The sequence below is a fragment of the Eutrigla gurnardus genome, assembly GCF_963514095.1.
Source record: "Eutrigla gurnardus genome assembly, chromosome: 3".
NCBI lineage: Eukaryota > Metazoa > Chordata > Actinopteri > Perciformes > Triglidae > Eutrigla > Eutrigla gurnardus.
In genome coordinates, this window is record NC_139917.1 from 21,786,815 (window position 1) to 21,806,268 (window position 19,454).

Genomic DNA, 19,454 nt, shown 5'->3' on the forward strand with positions numbered 1-19,454 from the left:
CAAAATCATGATATCAAAAAGAAAGGAGAGTGGGTAATGATAGAATGACTGTTTGTGCTATAAGCACTGTTAGCTGCTAGCAGTGTTGCGAGCCATGTGGAGAAAAATGGATACAGTCTGGATTCCATATTGGGCTTCTTTAAAAGATTAAAAGACTTAGTAACGTCTGAGGTTATGTCATTATCTATTAACATTATTGTGTCTAGCATACGCTCCTCACAATGCTGAGCGAGGCATGGCCGTATTAGAAATGACTCACACGGACGTGACAGCCAGCACGTTGAAGCTGGTCTGATATTGTCTCAGGCTGATGGCCTTCTGAAGCCACCAGACGGGTCCTCTTTTGCTGCAAAACGTAAACACAAATAATGGGCATGATGTGGAAGGAAAATGTCTAGACTGGATAGAGAAATGTGTGTGCCTGGGAGCAGTGCCCTATACATCTGAGATATTCTGGTTGAAAGAAAGAAATATAAGCCCACGGACTGAGGTTGGAAGCCTGGCAACATCAAAGGTTTCGAGCAGGGTTTAGATGAGTCTCAGGCAACACAGAGGTTTCGTTATGTTGCCAGCTATACAGTGAAAACACCCTGCCTTAAATGAGATGATGCAATATGGTGCTTTGCAATTGTACAGTACTCCCTTTGTGGTTGTACGTGCAGAAACATTTGTTCTCTCCTCAAAAATCAACTCACTGAATTCTCACAATTAGTTGGTTTTTTTTGCATTAAACATTTGAACAGCTTTTATTGAATTTACTGAACGCAGTAAGGTAGACAAGTCACATTGGATGTGTACAGACTCAACCCCTGTTGTGTACACGCCCCACCTCGCCCTTTAGTAACATTTTCAGACAGTTAACCCCTTGGTATTTCTCTGTATGACACACAGGAAGTTGCTGAAAAAGCTCTGGGGGATGATGAGACCTGTAATTTTTCTTGTGTCTTACACAAAGCATGGGGTGTATTGCATCAAGCTCGAGCGGAGTGGAAAATTGTGAATTGTAGGTGTGAATTCACACACGTAGGAGCACCTTTTTTTTTGTTGTCACGGGACATAATGAGTACAGTGAACATGAGATGTTGCTCGAAGCCAATCAGAGCATGCTAACGCTAATGCGACGTGACCTTTGTTCAGTATGGGCATGAACACTGGATTTCTGATCTGAGCCTTGTAATAGGCTTTAACTCTATCAGCTCAGGGTTTTAGCATCTATTTCAACGCCTACAAGACCTGTACGGCTAGATTTGTATTTAAAAACAAACAAAAAAAGCTTTTTACTCTGTTGACAGAAAGTGCAAAATGTGTCTGTGGACTTTTGTCCTATGTGTCTGTGGACTTTTGTCCTTGTTACAGTAGACCCTGGTGGTGTTTTAAGCCTAATCCTGATTACATGTGGAACAAAAATGGCAGAAAGCAGACTACAGTTCCTGACCTTTGGCCTGGAGGATGGAGTGGAAGGTGCTTGCATATGGGAGGAAGGTCATCAGCAAACAATTAGTGTCAACAACATAAACAACTCCTGACTCTCTTCCCTTATCTCACTTCTCTTCTCTTCCCTTATCTCACTTCACAACAGAGCTGCGAGTTTCCACATGAACGGACCCAAATAATGTCGGCGTTTAATAAAATTATGTTAAGTTAATTGTACAATAGGCACATTGAAGAGGCTGGTTAAAACAGAGTCAAACACAAACTGGCTCGTCTTGTCTGTCCAGGTCTCCAGACTATTGTCTTTTAAGATTAAAAGATGAAGTCTCCAGACTATTGTTAACTGTAATGTTGAAGGTTTCACAAGTCTTAAGCATGACTGTAAATGCAATGACAGCGACAGAGTTAATAAATAGGAAACACCCTTCAGTCACGTATTGAAAGCATTTGGGTAATTTCCTGAGAACATCACTTCGATTGGGTCACTATCGCTTTGAGACAGCCCGCTGTGGCTCAGGAAGCAGAAAACACATGTTGCTCATGTTTCCTCAATTGTGCCTAAAAATGGAAAGCAGGAGAATGACACCTTGTGTTTTCATTTAATTCAATGAATTCCTTTTATGACTGATGACTATTGTATATGGCTGAACGGCACAATGAAAAATATGATTGATTTAATTCTTCTTATGTGACACGCATGAGTGTAACACGTATTTTTAGTTGAAAAGCTCTCAAACTGATAGTTGCATAGTGGCGTGGTGGTGTAGTGCAGCCATGCTGCAGTCACAATGCTTTAGTACATGTTTAGGCTACTCTTATTATTTGCCATGTCAAGCTATTTACTCCATATTTGGAAGGGAAAATAGCTTTATTTGTAATTAAAATATAAAAATGAGTATACAGTCGGTGAAGCTGACACTTTCTAAAATTAATACATTTTTAATGCTTACAGTTAAGCCAAATATGTACATAATGTCGTGCTTATATTGTAGCTACTAAAAACCAAAGTACAGAACTAAACTAAAAATCCAAACCAACGATATTGAAATCATTATTTGAAGCTCAACTCATTTGACTTAAATGTCCAAAAAATATAGCCATAATGCTCTTATTTACTGTGCAGATTTGGTCACCTTGAGCAAACGTTGTTGAGGACAGCTTGTTTCTGGTGGGATGGACAGGAGCGACAGGAGCGACATGTGTGACGAGGATGGAGCGATGGATGGAAGAAAACAAAGAAAGGGTGGTGAGAGTCGGCGAGTCATTTGTGTGATCGGCCCAAGGCAGTAGGCGATGCACGGCCTGAGCCACTATCATCAGAGAGCATGCAGATGATAAGTCTATAAATAGAAACATGCAGCAGCAGGGTAAAGGCGATTTCCTTTCATGTAACGCAAAAGGATGGTTGTGTTTATGTCCTGTAATGAGCACTTTAGAACATGGCTTGTTATGTTTAACCATTTTGGCTCAATGACAATCATTTACTCCCTTTTATTGTCAGTTATAGGAAACATATCAATAAAAAAAATAGAATAGTCTATGCATGCTGCAAACACTAGCACAACCAAATAGATACCAGCTGACTCATATTGTGTTCAAGCAATGATTGCATTTGGGATTGCAGACCAAAAAATGCATCTCTACATGACACTTTCCATTTTAAAATAGATTGTAAATGTGATACAGGCTGAAATCCACAACGCTGAAGTAGATTGACAATACATATTACAAAACCAGATGTTATTTGGCAAATCGTCTACAGTTTGAATGAACAGAAGGATTCAGTTCCTCATGTATCCTTGATTAGTATTCATTAACCACACTAACCCCTTTTAATATAGATTCTTGGCTTATCACATCAAACGACATGATTATCAAACCATGTCGCTGAATATTTACAGCAACTGTAGAAGCAAGAAAAACAATTCTTTATTTAAAAAAAGAAAAAGAGGAAGAACAGATCTTTTAAAACTATGCAGGGCGTATAATGTTAAAACCTTGGATACGATAACATGCACAGGATGAGTGCTTGTTCACATAAAAAATGGTCAAGGTCAAGTTACTTATGGGCATTTTCTCATTTGCATTGACCTCAAGTGAGGCCAAAGAAATGCTCACCCAACAAAACCTACAGAGACAAACACCCCATGTGACTTCCCGAGCTTGTGACCTACTGCAAAGTGAAACAAGCTGTAAAAGGTTCATTGGCAGAGGGATCGACGTCACTGCGTGTGTGGGCATATGATAAGAAGTGTGCAAGCATAACGTCTCTTTAATTACCCCAGAAACAGTCATGAGGTTTAGGCCAAATATTGCATCGGCCTTAACCAGAATGCAATAGCTGAGTTGCACTGTGTGTGTGTGTGTGTGTGTGTGTGTGTGTGTAGGCCAGGACAGCAAACAATATTCTCCTGTAAAAAGCTATCAAACCTCTTCATAAATAAATCATTATATTCCAAGAAGCTTAGTGACACACACACACAAAAAACTGATCTCCTCTATTATGATCTGTCTATAGTGGATTATAATTGAGTGGAAGGAGAGCTCACTAATCATCTCACTGGCAAGCAGCCTTGGCTCATGAGTGGGTATTAAAAAGGACACGCAAAAGATAACTAACACAACATAGAAACCATCCACTTGATCCCGGTCTGCATAATGGCAGCTATGAATTTATTAATTATATATATTTTTTAAAAGAGTAATATAGTAACACCATTCAAATGACACTGAAATCAAGTTCAAAACGAAGGCCGAACACAGAAATAAAGACTCTTGACTTTGCTGTGCAGTTTCATTATCAGGGCTGGGTGGACCAAATATAATCTCAATTTCCTGTAAATGTTAAATCATCCACAATCACATGCATCCTGCATGCCTTGTATAATTAGTTTCCTGTTTTCTTTTTTAAAAGGCACACCTAACATATACAATATATATATATATACAGCCCTGCAATAAATCCCACCTATATGACATTAATAATGTGTCAAGCATCCATTATTTCCTGTCTTTTTCATGTTGCTCACCTGCATGTTTCAGATGGCTTACTTCCTGTTTCCCACATGTGTGATTAGCTTCCCCACCCCCGATTGGTTTCACCTGTGCCTGATTATCCTCACCTCACCTGTGTGTTTGTGTGTTTCTGTCTCTGTGCCAGTTCATACTTTGTGCCTGCGAGTACAAGCCTTCCAGAAATTCTTAGTGTTAGTACTATTAGGCTGCACGAGGACCTCGCATGACTCTTGTGAAAATACAACAAAAACAAAGTTTGTGGCTCCCGTCCTCAAGGGCCTTCTTTCCTCATCAATCACACGAAAGTTACTTCCCTCATCATAACGCCCCATTTCTTCAGTGTACTATAACAATATGAGGCACAGACATCTTGCTGCAAATCAACCCACTTTTATACTCCTTTAACTCCTGCTGAGATCAAAAACTCTTCCTAACAGCAACATTAGATTCTGTTGAGATCTACTGTTTTAAATGAATACTGGATCTGGGGCCAGAAGTGATCATTCATCCCATTACAATCGACTTGATTCGAACAAATCAAAGGTTTATAAAACATCAGAAAATAGTGAAAAGGGGCCATTGCCATTCCTTGAGTTATTAAAATGGTTTTCTTGTAAGAAAAGTTAAGAGGCTGGAGACAGACAATTTTTACATTTGTACTATTTATATAAAGTATATATATAGTTACGTATATATAAATATTACATGAGCAATCGATTGCTAGATGACTTTTCTCTAAGTCATCCGATTATTTCAGCACTAATTGTGTCACAGGACCAACATACCACGATGTATTTATAAGACGCCTTCACTGCTTGCAAATCTACTATTTTATCTGCATAGTTTACGACTCATAACACAACGTTTAGGACTTGGACTTCACATGAAACTTCCCAGCCAAAACCGGAGACAGCTTTGTGACCTGCAGAACAGTGACTTGTATTAATAAAGAGATGTAATTAATAGGCCCTCATCCTCTCTGCTACCTCTATTCAAACTGCTTTGTAAACAAGCGTGGATGATATTTAAACTTCTTGACGGAAAATGTGTATTTAACTGAACTTATTTGACCTCAAAACAACATACAAAATAACACTGCAGCTCGCAAACCAAATGCAGCCTCATACAGGGCACTCATAATGACTTGGACAGGAAGTGCACACACCGCTGTGAGTAATTCTGCCGTGTCACACGCTGTTGTGGGAAAATAGCTGACGTGAATAACAGAGCCATATTGGCTGAGTGTCTGTTGGATCTAGTGAACTACACATTCCAAAATTCTAAAGCGTACTTTGGAGAAGTTATCAAAATTGGCAAGCAAAGCAATAGACAAAGTTAAACTATGACACACGCCCAGAATTCCTTCCCAGCCAATCAGAGGCCGCTTTGCCCTCGCGTCACACCGATCCGCTGTGGAGGGGGCGGGAGCTTCGGCTGTTGCTAGGGTATGTCCCTGCTGACTTTTGCGCTCTGGCCAATAAACTCGCACGTGGCCATTTGCAGCCCGCTCATAGGCTGACACACACCGAGGCGCCCGCCTACAGCCGTTTGTCATTGGACAGGCGCGCGGTCACTCACTCCCCCCTCAGACTTTTAGTTAGGTGCTGTTGATACTGTAGTTTGGAGTCACCAAGACTCAGAACAGAATATAGCAGCGAACGCACATCGCCCTGCAACTGTTTTTCTAAACAAAATAGAGATTCCATTCCATTATTTCATGACTTCTACATTTGTGTAAATAGATAATTTCTATTTTTTTTTAATATATTTTTTTAATATAACAAGACAACAACGAGATGGAACTTAATTCTCTTTTAATTCTGCTGGAGGCTGCAGAGTACTTGGAAAGAAGAGACCGAGGTATTTCGAGCTAACCTGACAAGTTGACAGGCGTTTTTTTTTCTCTTCAGGCTAGCGGTTGTTTTTGTGAATGGGAGCGTTTTCGGGGGGCGACAGCTTCTATCACGTAAAGTTTTTTAACGTGCCCTGCCACAGTGCAGGTATGATGTCACTTTATAGACAATGGGACGGTGGACGCAAACTGGACCCCCGGAGCTATATGCCCCCCTCCCCCCCCAAAAAACTGTGTTGTTATTGAAAGTAGGTCATGTATTTATGTGTCTAGCATTGTTTTCTAACGCAGCGTACGTGTTGTGTCCAGGCTGCCTTCGTGTCAGCTCCTCGGAAATAAGTAAACAAGCGTGACATTGAGAATGCGAGCCAGGATCGCGATGACAGATGCACAGAAAGTCTGCATAGCATGGGTTGTTTTTTATTCATATAAAGCCTATGTAGCCTATGGAGGACATTCATGCATTGACTGTATTGCGATCGCGTTGATGATCGATCACGCTTCGCTCCTGTTGAAATGACTCCATAGCTATTTTAGATGGTGTGAATAAATTAACAAGTCATTGTCGTGTGTGTGTGTGTGTGTGTGTGTGTGTGTGTGTGTGTGTGTGTGTGTGTGTGTGTGTGTGTGTGTGTGTGTGTGTGTGTGTTTCTCGACAGAAGCAGAACACGGTTACGCGTCGGTTTTACCGTACAGGAGCGACTTTTCCAGCAAGAAAACGAAAGCATCGCCAAATTCCAGAAAATCTCCGAACAATAAGTAAACATCTTGCTTTGTTTTTTTTATTTTTTATTATTTATCTGTTTGTGTCAGTGTCAGCTTATAGAAACGCACGCACACATAGTGAGGGGATCTGTTTTCATGGACACTGCCGTCTCTCTCTCTCTCTCTCTCTCTCTCTCTCTCTCTCTCTCTCTCTCTCTCTCTCTCTCTCTCTCTCTCTGCTGGGTTGGGCTCTCTGTTTTGGTCTCTCCAATAAACACTGCCACGCGTACACTGTCAACTCTGCTGCTCCCACTCCCTCTCTCTCTCCCCCTCTCTCCCTCCCTCTCTCTCTCTCTCTCTCTCTCCCTCTCCCCTCTCCCCCCCCCCCCCCCTCTCTCTATCCCCCTACCTTGTTGTATTCATGTGGTTAGTGTGTTTTGGTGTGTTAAATGAAAGTCCCCCCACAAACACACACACACACACACACACATTTCACGCTTCACGTTTCATTGTTGCCGATACACCGTATAGATTGAAGCCTCTGATCAGATTATGGATTGATTTTCAATCTCTACCCGTGGAATTGTGATTAGTTTGACCCCGTTCACAAGCTGCTGCCACTAATATAGAGCCTGCTGCAACTATCCAGAATGACATCAGGTGAATAAACACCTTTGAGTTTTAGTTTCACTTGTGTCTTGCTTTGTGGCTCCTTTTAGACCAGATGCACAGCTGGTTAAAGGTCATTCCAACCTCAGCAGGTTAAACGGCCTATATAGTAGGAATGGTGCTGACACACGTGATATTTTCTTTATAGTTTTGTGTGTAAACTGTAAGAGAATATCGGAAAAAATGCCTAATATTGATCCAACCATCTATCCAAAAGACATTATTATGGATTAAGTGATTATGAAAATGGTTGACACGCCAGGTGGACCTTCACTACGGTGTGTTGTGTCTGAAAGAGGATTTAAATTGATTGGATCAATGTGTGGACACGCCCCTCCTCTGGAGTCCCTTTTCTCTTGGTTCATGACCTCACATTGAGGACGTTTACATCCAAGGCTACAGGCAAAGGGCTGCTGGGGCAACAGTCACTCCACAATCATCTGTAGGAAATGTGTATTTGGTGAAATTATCCTGAGTGCAGTTTTATTCCCGAGAACACTGGCACGTTAAGACTTGGTGGAGAGAAAAAAACAACAACAAACGTTCCTGTTTGCTAATATTAGATTTGGGAAGCACAGTAGTGACTCTGAGCGTTACATCATTGTATGTTAACCGTATTACTATTGTAATGACACTCCTTTACGAGGCGCATTGGTTTTTGTACGTTTGAAAGTGATGTTTGTCATGAGGGAGAATCCAGTTTCATCCACATTCCTTCAACACAGTAAGGCGACTGCAACACAATTGTGCAAGTGTGTGTGTGTGTGTGTGTGTGTGTGTGCTTGTGTGTGTGTGGGGACTGAAACACCTACACACTGTAACAAACACCAGCCCACCGAGCTTCACGCAACAGCTTTTCCCTCCTTTTTTTTTCATGTGACTGCACTGTTGGCAAATTACCCAATTCCCTATATACTCTCCTACAGGTTGTTTTTTTTTAAAGCATCAACAGGATGCAGGAGGGAGTGAAGTAAAAACATGGTTAATGTTTGAACTTATTTTTGGTGAAACAGAAGCTGGCTGTTCGTTAAAGAGCACAATGTCCTTGCTGTGTAGGAGCAAAAAAAAAACGAGTGTTGTATCAACGCCAAGTCCTCAAATTGAAATCGATCACATGTTTCGCAATTGTGCAATAGTCGGGGCATGTTTGGAGTCTATTTTTGCACACACCCGGAGAAGAAACTCTGGTGGAGTTTCCTTTTTTCTCTCTGGCAGACTATTAAACAAATCAAATTTGAGTTCAACCGTTCTCCTGTATCACTTCTCTGTTACACTAGAAATAAAATAAAAACTATAAATAGAGCAGATGACTTCTTTTTGCATCCTTGAGTTCCCTCCGACGCCAGTTTGACATCCATAAAAAGGGAGGTATGACATCAGCCGTGTGACATCAGAGCACGTAGTCCTTTGCACGCCACACCATTCTTTTACATAACATGTAAAGGTGTGTGCTGGCCTGCTGTTACTGCAGGTCTGTGTGCCTTCCCTTCCTCCGCACGCTGCCGTATTATTTCCTGCTCATGTCCTGTGCTTTGACTGGGACATTTCCCCCAATGTGTGCAAGTTTGAATAATCGGCTACGACTTCCTCCATGACGTCGGCCTCTTGGATAGGGTTATTAGCGGCAGTGAAACATCCTGCTCCTCTTGGGAGGATTGTGAGCAGACGCCACATCGGGGCTGCAGGGTCAAATGTAACCCTTTTTTTTGTTTTTTTTCGTTTTTTATTTTGGTGCAGCGTCTCTGTGCAGATGCCTCAACCTCCCACAGCTGTGGGAACCACTGTTTCGCGAGCACAAGGGCTCTCAAACAGCGGGGAAAAAAACTGAAAAGGCTTGTTGTCAGTCTGGCCCCTTTGTTGTCGCTGTTTTTGTTTTTACTGCCGTGGTATCCATGACGGCCCTCATGAACAGAGGGGCCTGTCTCGGATGGACTGCCGTGCCCTCGCTGCACATCCCGACAAGGGCTCTCCTCAGAATAACACATGGCGAGGAATTCTGCAGACGTCTCGACCTCGGCAGACGTCTGAGCTTTCCAACAGCAGGAGTGTGCCGCATGCTGTTTGTGTGCGAGTGAGAGCGGGGGGGCAGCGAGGGGCTCTGTGGAAAAATATATTTCTTTAAAAATAGACAACAATTTTTCAGGCTTGTTTTTTTTGTTATTATTACTATAATGCTCTATATCTTAGGTACAAGTTATTGTCAAGTATGCAAAAGCCCTAAAGCCACATGTAGGCAGAAAGAGCAAAAGCAGAGAACACCCTCGTTTGATGCCTCGACACGTTTCTCCCTCTAAATGTTTCTGTGGTTGCCCTGCTTTTTTGTTCCATACTTCTGACTTTCATCTGTCTCACATTTTGAGAAAAACACGAGTAACTAAGCCTGTAATGTTGGCTTTATTGCATCCTACATCCTCCACTTTGCATGTCATGTGACTGGAGCGTGCGTAGTGTTTTGACAGTACTTTGGCACCCACTGCCTTGACACTCCTCTCTCTCTCTCTTTTGTTCTTCCAGATCGTCGCACAATGAGCTGGAGAAACACAGGTAAGTTGAGATCTGAGGCCTCCGTCACATTTGTATGATTTGCCTTCACGTTGGCAGAGGGATGCTAACTGCAGCTTTGATTTCAAGATATTTTCCCCTCGAGGTCAAAAGACTTGATCAGAAGTCGTCTTCAAAGAGATTTGACCAAGTCATTCCTCGCGTCTGAAAATTGATAGTAAGCTCGATCCAGAGAGATTGGTCTCCGTTTCACGGATGAAACTCCTTACCTTGTATGGAAAGGAAACCTGTCAGTAATGCGATAATCCTAGCCGGGCCGATGCTGTGAACAGAGGCGGAGGGCGAATCTCGTTTCTCCGAATTAAGAGGCCCACGGACAACACACACACGCAGTGATCCCCCAGCATGCATCTCACTCCACCTTATTCTTGTCCTCTCTGCGGGGTTCACCGCTGATCTGATATCCACGCTCATTATTTCACTCTCTTTTTTTTTTTTGCTCTGTTTTGACTTCACCGAGAAGTGACTTCAAAGATCCAAAGGGGCTTTTTTTTTTTGCATCATTATTCCAGGCTGATTCCTTAAATAAAAAAAAATAAAAAACTCCTGTCAGATAGGATTTAGGGAACAGCTGATGTGACTAGCTTGTGAGCAGAGGCTGGGATGGGCATGTCAGGCTGCATGTGCGGCACACTGTCACCCACGCTGAGGGATTGGGGTTTTCCAGTCACGTCTGGGAGTGAGTAATGGATGTGTGTAGCGCCGTCTCGAGGAACAAGTGCAGGCATATCCCTCCCCATGACCTGAGAGACCTGCTGATCACAAAGCAGGTGTTGAGACACAGCGTTACCTCACATCCGACAACGGGTGCGGTTGCTTACCAATGAAGTGACGTCCAGTCAATGTGACAATGCCGGTAAAGCGTTCCACAATCTGCTTGCTCACTTCCCTTGTCGTCAGTACGGCCTCACATTTCCAAAAAACTTTTTTTTTTTTATCATCTATGCAGTGTTTTGAGGTTAATGGATGCACATGAGTTCTCTTACTAACTTATTTTAACGTAGTTGTTTGGCCCTGCTGTAAGGACATAAATACATTAAATAACGTTTAAATACTATAGTGGCGAAAATTATACATCAGCTCATATTTAAAAGCCATTTCTTGCCATTATCTTTTTTTCCTTTCGGTCCGTGACTGTACGGCGAACACACCATCTACTCATTTGTGATGATAAATGAAGAGGCATCATCCTTTGCAACGTGACGCATCCTGATGCATCCGTAAAATTACACGTTCATTACACCGACATGAGGTCGCTACAGGTGACATCAAGCGTAATCACCATCGTCTGCGGTGCACGTGCGTGTGTAGTGCATTATACCTGCTGTAGTATTAAATAAGTCAATGGAACGTTAATCGACAATCATCCAAGTTGTGTTGCTGAAACATTTGCAGGCGTCAGCTGCTCGGGTGTGAGGATATCTGCAGATATTTTCATGTTTTGTATCACATGTATTAAATATCATTTCATTTTGGGCTACAAAGCACAAACAAGCACTTTGAAGGCATCACCTTGTCCTCTCAGAATCGTAGCCAACACAAACGATTAATTGTTGTCTCAAAACATTATCATGAGATCCGTTGCAGCCAACTAAACTCAAAGGAATGAATCCCACATTTGCAGTGTCCTCGGTTGATCTCCGTCCGTCCGTCTGGTTCTGATTCATTCTAAAACTGAAATACTTCAGCTGTCCTGTTCAACCAGTTTCGTGTAATACAGTTCGCAGCTACAAATCTGTTTCATCTTTCACGTACAAGTCTCAGTATCGCTTGCAAAAAGCTCGACCTCTCTCACGCCTCCATTCCAGGGAGGTGCTGCTGACTAATACTGTCTTTGTTTAGTCATGTGTCGGTGTGTTTGGTTCCTGCTGGTGCAGCACAGAGACATCCTTGTGCCGTTTGTTCACGCGGTAGGCAAAGTGACCAACATGTCTGCTTTTCAAACCCGAGGCATCGACTGTTGATTTGCGAGGGACCTGAAAATATTGAGGTTATTTGAGGATTGATACGCAGGCCCTGCTTTCCAAGTCAGGCTCGCCTGTGCATGCTAGGTGTCTCGTGAAACTGACCGCTGCCTTGGCAGCCGTTCAAGAGGCTCTCTGCATATATTTGTATCCCGCAATCAGAGTGAGACGTCTGGGCGGATGCCAAAGGCGTCCCGCAGGGTCGCCTGTCCTGACACAACCCGTTTATCAGCTGCAGCCGGAGTGCAGCCGTGACAGATCTGTGTAAAGCGTCTCGAGGGTGACTCTGCTGCTTGTCTCTCTCTCTCTCCCTCTCTCTCTTGTCATTGCATTGGGCCAGAGCTGCAGAGCGTCAGCTCGACATTTCCGTGAAAACCATGCGCTACCGTGTGGTTGGTCTCACAGTAGGCATCGCTTCCTTCTCACGTCAACCGTCATGATCACGGCTATGACGACTCATCAGTGCCACAAGTTTCCTTTTCTAGAAACGCCAATAAACTACACAGCGCTTTTGTTTTCCCCACATATCACCTGTTTACAGGAAATCCAGTCGCGTATGTCTGGTATGTTCGTTGTTCCTCCCTCAATACAAAAAAAAAAAAAGGATCTATTTTTACCTTTTCAGAGGCAGACGCCGTCTGTGGCTGTCGGCAACTGTGTTCCGCCTTTTGAACCTCCCTCTAACGTAACATGCACACGCCATTGGACACGGGAGCAGGCACTCAGTTTGTCACGCTCTAATCTTCTCTCTAATTAAATTTACTCTCCCAGTATCTTCTACTCCCAGCTGTGATGAATGACTTATTGGGCTTTGGGGTACTCTTCCCCCCCCTCGAGTGTGTGTGTGTGTGTGTGTGTGTGTGTGTGTGCAGCACCTCGCTGAGCTGTTTGAGTTATGGTGGTGGGTCGGTAGGAGGGCGAGCTGTCCCACCACCCTGTTACTTCACCTCCTTCGCCTCCCACTCTTTGTCTCCTTCCTTTCCCCAGAGACCACATCTGGTTTTATTGTTATCGTTTTTTTTTCTCTCTTTCTCTCCTTTTTCCCCCCTCGCCCGTAAAATGTCTTGAGTCAGCAGAAAAGTGAGGCAGCAGGGACAAGAAAGGCAGAGCTTCCCTTCTCACAGAGGGGCTTTATCGCTCTTCACCGGTCCTCCTGCCAAACCTCGTCTGTGCCAGTTTCTCCTCTTTTGAGGTATAAATCTCCTTTTGTGACAGCGGGGTTTATGTGGAGGACGCCAGGCTTTGATGGGCCCGTTAATCTGCATTTTAATGCGGGTTGTCAAATGCACAGCCATTTTGAGCACAGTTAAGGTCGTGTGTTATGCTTACATCCCGCCGTTAACCATGAATACAGTTTGTGAAGTTAAATTGAGTTAAAAGGCAGCCGCACGTACAAAGTGGAACGCTTCACTCCTTCCAGTTTGGCTTTTAGTGGGACGTTCACAGACACACACACACACACACACACACACTCACATGGTTGCGTTTGGCTTTTGTGCTCGACTTCCTCAAATGTCACACTGTCAGTTACATTCCTCATGAGTGTGGAGACCTGGAGTCATACGGGCAGCTAATAACCAGAGTAATGAAGGATGTTCTGTACATGCTCTAATCATGAAGAAGCATGTAGACATTATATATATATATATATATATATATATATATATATATATATATATATATATATATATATATATATATATATATATATATATATATATATATATATATATATATATATTTATATATATAAACATGGAATCAGTGACAGTCGACCTGATGTGTGCCATGAAATAAAATAAAATTAAATGAAATTAGATTTCTAATCGTTTGAGCTTTTAATGTTTGCATGCTGTGATTTAGATGTCGTTCCATAGATAAAATAACAAGCTGGGAAGGTGTGTGTCTGGCTCCTCTACTACTACGACTACTACTATTACTACTACTACTACTACTACTACCATTTCTACTACTACTCTATAAATAACAGAATGTAAATGTTATCAGTTAATTGATACATTCACGATACAACCTAATTGCCATAAAGTAGTCCTGCAGTGGAGGAATACACACTCATTCACACAGTTACATTATGTACAGTTATGTACTGATGTTACATAAGCGTAGGGCAGTCTGGGTTGTAACTCTTGAGAGCTGGATGTGGTCGAGGGATAGGGAACTGGCTACAGCTGGAGTTCAGCAGCAGAGGTCACATGTGGAATTTCTCCACCCAAAGGTCAAATGGCGCTGAGATCGGCTGCACATACTGTATACTGTGAGTGGGGACTCGTCCCTCCGGCACCGTGGATGATCTGAACGGGCTTTGGAGCAGCGAAGGGAGGAAAGTGAGCTTGACTGACGTGGTTTGTTCCCAGGCTCATGTCAGCCTCGAGGAAGAGGAGGAGGAGGCATTCTTGAGCATTGCCGAAGGGAGGAACGGGAGGCCGCGTAGGATGTCGCTGCTCTGTGTGTTGAGCAGGCGGCCTGAAATTCAGGTCAGCAGAGTGTGCACACGTACGCTGGAATGTAGTTAAGTAACAGGCGGTTTGGGGAGGGGGGGAGTCCGCGGGTGCATGGGGGTCACAAACTAGCAGGCTGAGTCTTACTAGAACGCTCTGGCTGTGTTAGGTGCTGTTTACGTTAGATTTTTCCTGGCAATCGGGGAGTCACACGGGGGTATTTGTGTTTGATAATGCACCGACAGGATTAGAGCTGCAGGCATTCATCAATCTGTTTGCACCTCTCCTTCACTCCCTCTTAAACAGGACCCCGCCCCGCCGTTCGACCAGCAGAAGCTGGGATCGCCTCGCGTGCCACTAGTGTTTCTGTGTGTTACTCATTCACGAGGATTCATTAGAATACCAGAGCTCGCTCGGTGTCGGGGGGGGGAGGGGGGGGACGTGTTTATCGAGGACGCCGAACTTGTCTCTGCTAGTCCGTCCAACATTTGCAGATGTACTTTTCACGCAGGGGAAGGCAATTAATGTGCAGGTCTGTCATGTGACATTGTGTTTTCAAATGATTCAGAGAAGCACAGGGAACTTGTTTTTTCGTCCTGTCTCTCTCTGTTTGCTCACACGCTCTCCTCTTCAAATTCTATCTGACAGCTGTTTTTCTGTTAACACCTATAAGCTGGCTGCGCCGAGGAAAGGGATTTCGTAATGATCCATTCTCCCACAGGGGATTGTTTTCGGTACACGATAAAAAAAAAAAAAAGAATCAAACAAATCTAATTACCAGGCATGGCCTAGCACGCCCATTGGACGTTTCGGTTTGTTTTGTGGAACTACTACTACAACAAGCTGCCTAATTCTGCAGTTTCCTGTTTAATCACCAGCAAAGCACGCGGGGCTCTTTTTCCATGAGCACAGTGAAGTAACCGGGCCCCTCCCTCCATCTGCGCTGCTGTTGTGGTGCGTTCAGGTTTGTGTGCGTGTGAGAGCTGGAGTCACGTGAGAGGACGAGCTGTCAGGAGAATGTGTTTATGGGGGACGCGTATCTGTCCGTCTCGCCTCAGCAGTTGTCACAGCACACAGTCGGTGGGCGTGGCGTCCTCGATCCTCAACGGAGACAGCTCACCGCAGACGACTGGCTTTTCATATCAGGGCGATGAAAGCCTCTCGTGTCTCCCCCGTATGTCTCTCGTCTCGTCATTCGTGGGCGTGGCGTCACCAGCCACGAATGATCCTGAGTTTTTCTCTTGGATTTCAGAGACGGCACATGAGATCTCTGTTAAATGTGTCAGGGTGAAGGGGGAGAGTGATGAAGGCACAGTATTTGTCGCCTGAGACCCTGGGTAGGGTCCCTCATCACCCTCCATCGGGCCTCGTACTCCCCAGGAACCTGCCCACCAGATGTGGAGCCACTTCACTAGCAAACCTCAAATTCCACCACAAAAAAAACGATCCAAACTCATGCAAAGCAGACGCTATTTTCTCTTTGCATCAGAGAGCAAGTAAACAAGTTGGCCAGATGCATGAAGTTTTTGAATCCTGCTCAAATGATAAACTTTAAGCAAATAGTTTTGCTTCAAAATAACATATTGAACACATCAAAAGGATTAGAACAGAAAGTGTTAGATGGTTGTCAGTAATGGATGAACAAACAATATGCTAATTCGTTCAGGGATAGGAAGAAATTCTGGTTTTACATCCGTAATGTAACCAAAGTAACATTCTCACCAAGATCGTCGCGGTAACGTCATTCAGAAAGTGGTCTCAGAAACACAAGAGACAAAAAGTGAAATGATGCTCTTTTTTTTTGGAGATGAAACGATTGCATTGCTGTGCCTGCAGACAGAGCATGCTGGCGTCTTGTGGGCTCAAAGTCAAAACAACACCGGAGGCCTGGTATCACGTTTGCTTACAGGGAACAAACCCAGTCAGCTCTGGCAGCGAGAGGAAACATTGCAGTGGTGTTTCTGATGACCTCTGACCTTCATTTTACGGGGGTCTGGCTCCTTGCCAGACAAGCCGCTCGGCCCTGTATACGTATGGGTGGAGGAATGCGCCGGGCTGCAGCGAGCTCATTAAACAGCGCAGTGAGTGAAGGGGTGACTGGTGTGCCGTCTCGGGCCCTGCAGCTCTTTGTGTAGCAGTAGATCTCCAGTCCCTGCTGGACTGTGTGTGAGCCGGTATAAGTGTGTGTGTGCACGCTGTGAAAACTCTTTTCAGCACGCATCGATCAGACATACAAACAGGCTGCAGCGAGAAACAATGCTTCCTTTTGATTTGAGCGGCACAACAAGACATTTCGCAGTTGTTTCCCTTTCAAGGCCCGAAAGGGCGAGCCGATCTGTGAGAAAGGGCCTGGTTCTAAACTTGGTAACCTTGGAGCGTAAGTCAGCAGTTTAAATAGCTCGTTCCAGTTTTCAGCAGCGTGCAGCCTTTCTGAGCAAGCGTTCCCTTTTTTCCTCCTCCTCCTCCTCCTCCTCCTCCTCCTCCTCGGCCTTTTGCTTTGTTTTGGCACCGAGCCGCTGACGGAGAGGGAAGAGGAGGGGGAGGGAAGGCCAGAGATCAGACAGAAATCATCCCGTGGTTCTCTGCACGTGAGATCGGTCAGGTGGTCATTTCCCTGCAGACGTGACTTCAGAGCAACTCGAATTGGAGCTTTACTATTAGATCCTCAGCTGCAGAGGAAATGCAGGTTGTTTTGTTTTTTGTAGGAGGTTTTTTTTGATTTGTTGCAAAGTCACGTAAGCCTTTCAGAGCTCACATGCTGTTAAACTGTTAAACCACAATATTTCACAGTATAATTTTTTCATATCTTTAAGACGAGAGCGTATGAATTGTAAACACGTATACCACGAATACTGTGAAATCCTGACGTTTGCACTGTTTGAACTCACATGACACCGCGCCAAGTCTCATATTGTGACACTATTCATGACCGGAATATGAAAGACCTAAAGTCTTATTTTCATCCCAGACAAATTGGAACATTTAATGTGATTCAGAACCACGTGGAGGCAAAACGAAAACGTCTGCTCTCCTTCATGGACACGACGTTCATCCGGTGCCACACTTTGCTATGGCTGTTCGAGGCTGATCTGATAAACATTGCGTGACCGGGGCTCAGTTTAAGAATAACAAACGTGAGCGAAGGGGAGGGTCTCGACCCTCCAAACTGGCTCTTGAAGAAAATCAGCAAGCGTGTCTCGCGGCGAGGAGCCGTCAGGGCCGCGGCGCCGCGTTGAACCGAGTCCTGCCTTAGTGATACGCATCAGAAAACATGGGGCTGTTATTTGAAGGCAGAGTCACAATAAAGACAGACAGAGGGAGGGCGTGTAGCATTTTAATGCACAGCTCGGGACGAAGAGAGGCTCAGCCCGGACTTGTTGAAACATCGGTGACAAAAAAAAAAAAAGTGGATTGTTATCAACAATGTGTGACGTCAATCAGCTACAGTTTGGGTGCAGGGAGGGATACTTTTTCACTCAACTGGTGTCATGTGACACAGAAAACCAACAAAGCGTCAGACATGTACATACATTCTCATGTCCAATTATTGCATCTTTTAAAGCGGTAGTTTGATATTTGAGATGGGCGTGAGGTGAGATAATTGATACTGCCCTCGCAGGGCCGGATTGGGATAATAACACAGGCTGGGAATTTTTCACGCATTGAAATGGTGAAAGTGCATCCGTGCAGGTTTTGTAACCTCTGCATGCGAGGTGAAGTATGTGGCGAGGCTGCAGGTGGGGCCTGTGGTGAATAAGTCGGTAAAAAACAGGTTTTCTTGGAGGGAAGGTGGGTAGTCAGACAGAGTGTTCAGGGAACGCCTTGTTTTGGTCTTTCATTACGAGAGAGGGGGGGGGGGGGGGGGGGGGGGGAGATGGTGGCCCATTGGCTCAGGTTACCCTATGGATGATGTGTGCGGAGCGCTGCCTAGTGCAGCTGAGCACACTGCACTCAAAGAGCCCTTTTTTCAGCCCAAGAGAGAAGTCACCCACGAGCTCGGACCCCGCTCCCATCCAAAAAAAACACCCTCCCCCCCCCCCCCCCACCCCCCCCCCCACCCCCTTCTGCTGCAGACCCCAGCTCCTTCCTGCCCGCTTCCCCTGGACCCGGTCCAAGTGCTTCATGTGGCTGGACTGGGGCAGGTTGGAGGTGGGCCCCCCGCCCCTGTCCTCAGAAGACACTTGTTTTCCAGTGAGACGAGGGTGTGTTGCTGTTGGCAGGGTGGAGCAGAGGGGTGGAGGGGATCAGCGGATGGGGGGTGGGGGGGTTTGCCCCCTGGGACAGAGCACAATAAAAGAACGAGAGCACTTTCACACGGCCTTTTTTTTTTGGTGGGGGGGGGGGGGGGGGGGGCTGTCCGCCTCTACACCTGTAGAGAGGTAGTGATGAAGAGCTTTTTCACTACAACCTTTTTTAATGTTTAAATCCAGTGACTTTATTGCTACAATCAAATCCCTAGAAAAATCAGTCCATCGTGTATTAATGGCAGCATCACAACATAGACAGCGACCTCATATTAGACATGCAACATAACATGTATAGCGTGTATCAGTGCATTCATCTCGGAGAGACGTTTTCAGTGTGATTTCTGAATAATAATAAATACAGTCTTATTATTATGTTTAGCTGCTGAGAGTCTGAGGCCGCCTCTGACTGACCTCCAACTGAAACAGACGGGACTAGTGAGAGGGTCTTACTCTGTATGAAAAACAAAGGCGACGCCCTTCCTGGAAAAAAAAAAACGGGGAAACTGTGTGTGTGTGTGTGTGTGTGTGCGTGCGGCCTCTGCAGCCAGCC

At 44.6% G+C, this 19,454-nt stretch overlaps 1 protein-coding gene across 3 annotated transcripts in view; it reads left to right on the forward strand.

Moving 5' to 3' along the window:
• The window catches only part of mxd4 (MAX dimerization protein 4), a 122,762-nt gene that overhangs the window by 94,514 nt on the left and 8,794 nt on the right, over positions 1 to 19,454 (forward strand). Inside the window, exons 2-4 of one of the 3 annotated variants that reach the window (XM_084040699.1) lie at positions 6,178 to 6,306; positions 6,958 to 7,057; positions 10,187 to 10,216. In XM_084040699.1, coding sequence (XP_083896825.1) covers positions 6,243 to 6,306; positions 6,958 to 7,057; positions 10,187 to 10,216 — 194 coding nt within the window. In that variant the 5' untranslated portion in view covers positions 6,178 to 6,242. Of the gene's footprint in view, positions 1 to 6,081; positions 6,307 to 6,957; positions 7,058 to 10,186; positions 10,217 to 19,454 lie in introns of those variants that run through there. The other 2 variants (XM_084040700.1, XM_084040701.1) reach the window with 2 other exon arrangements.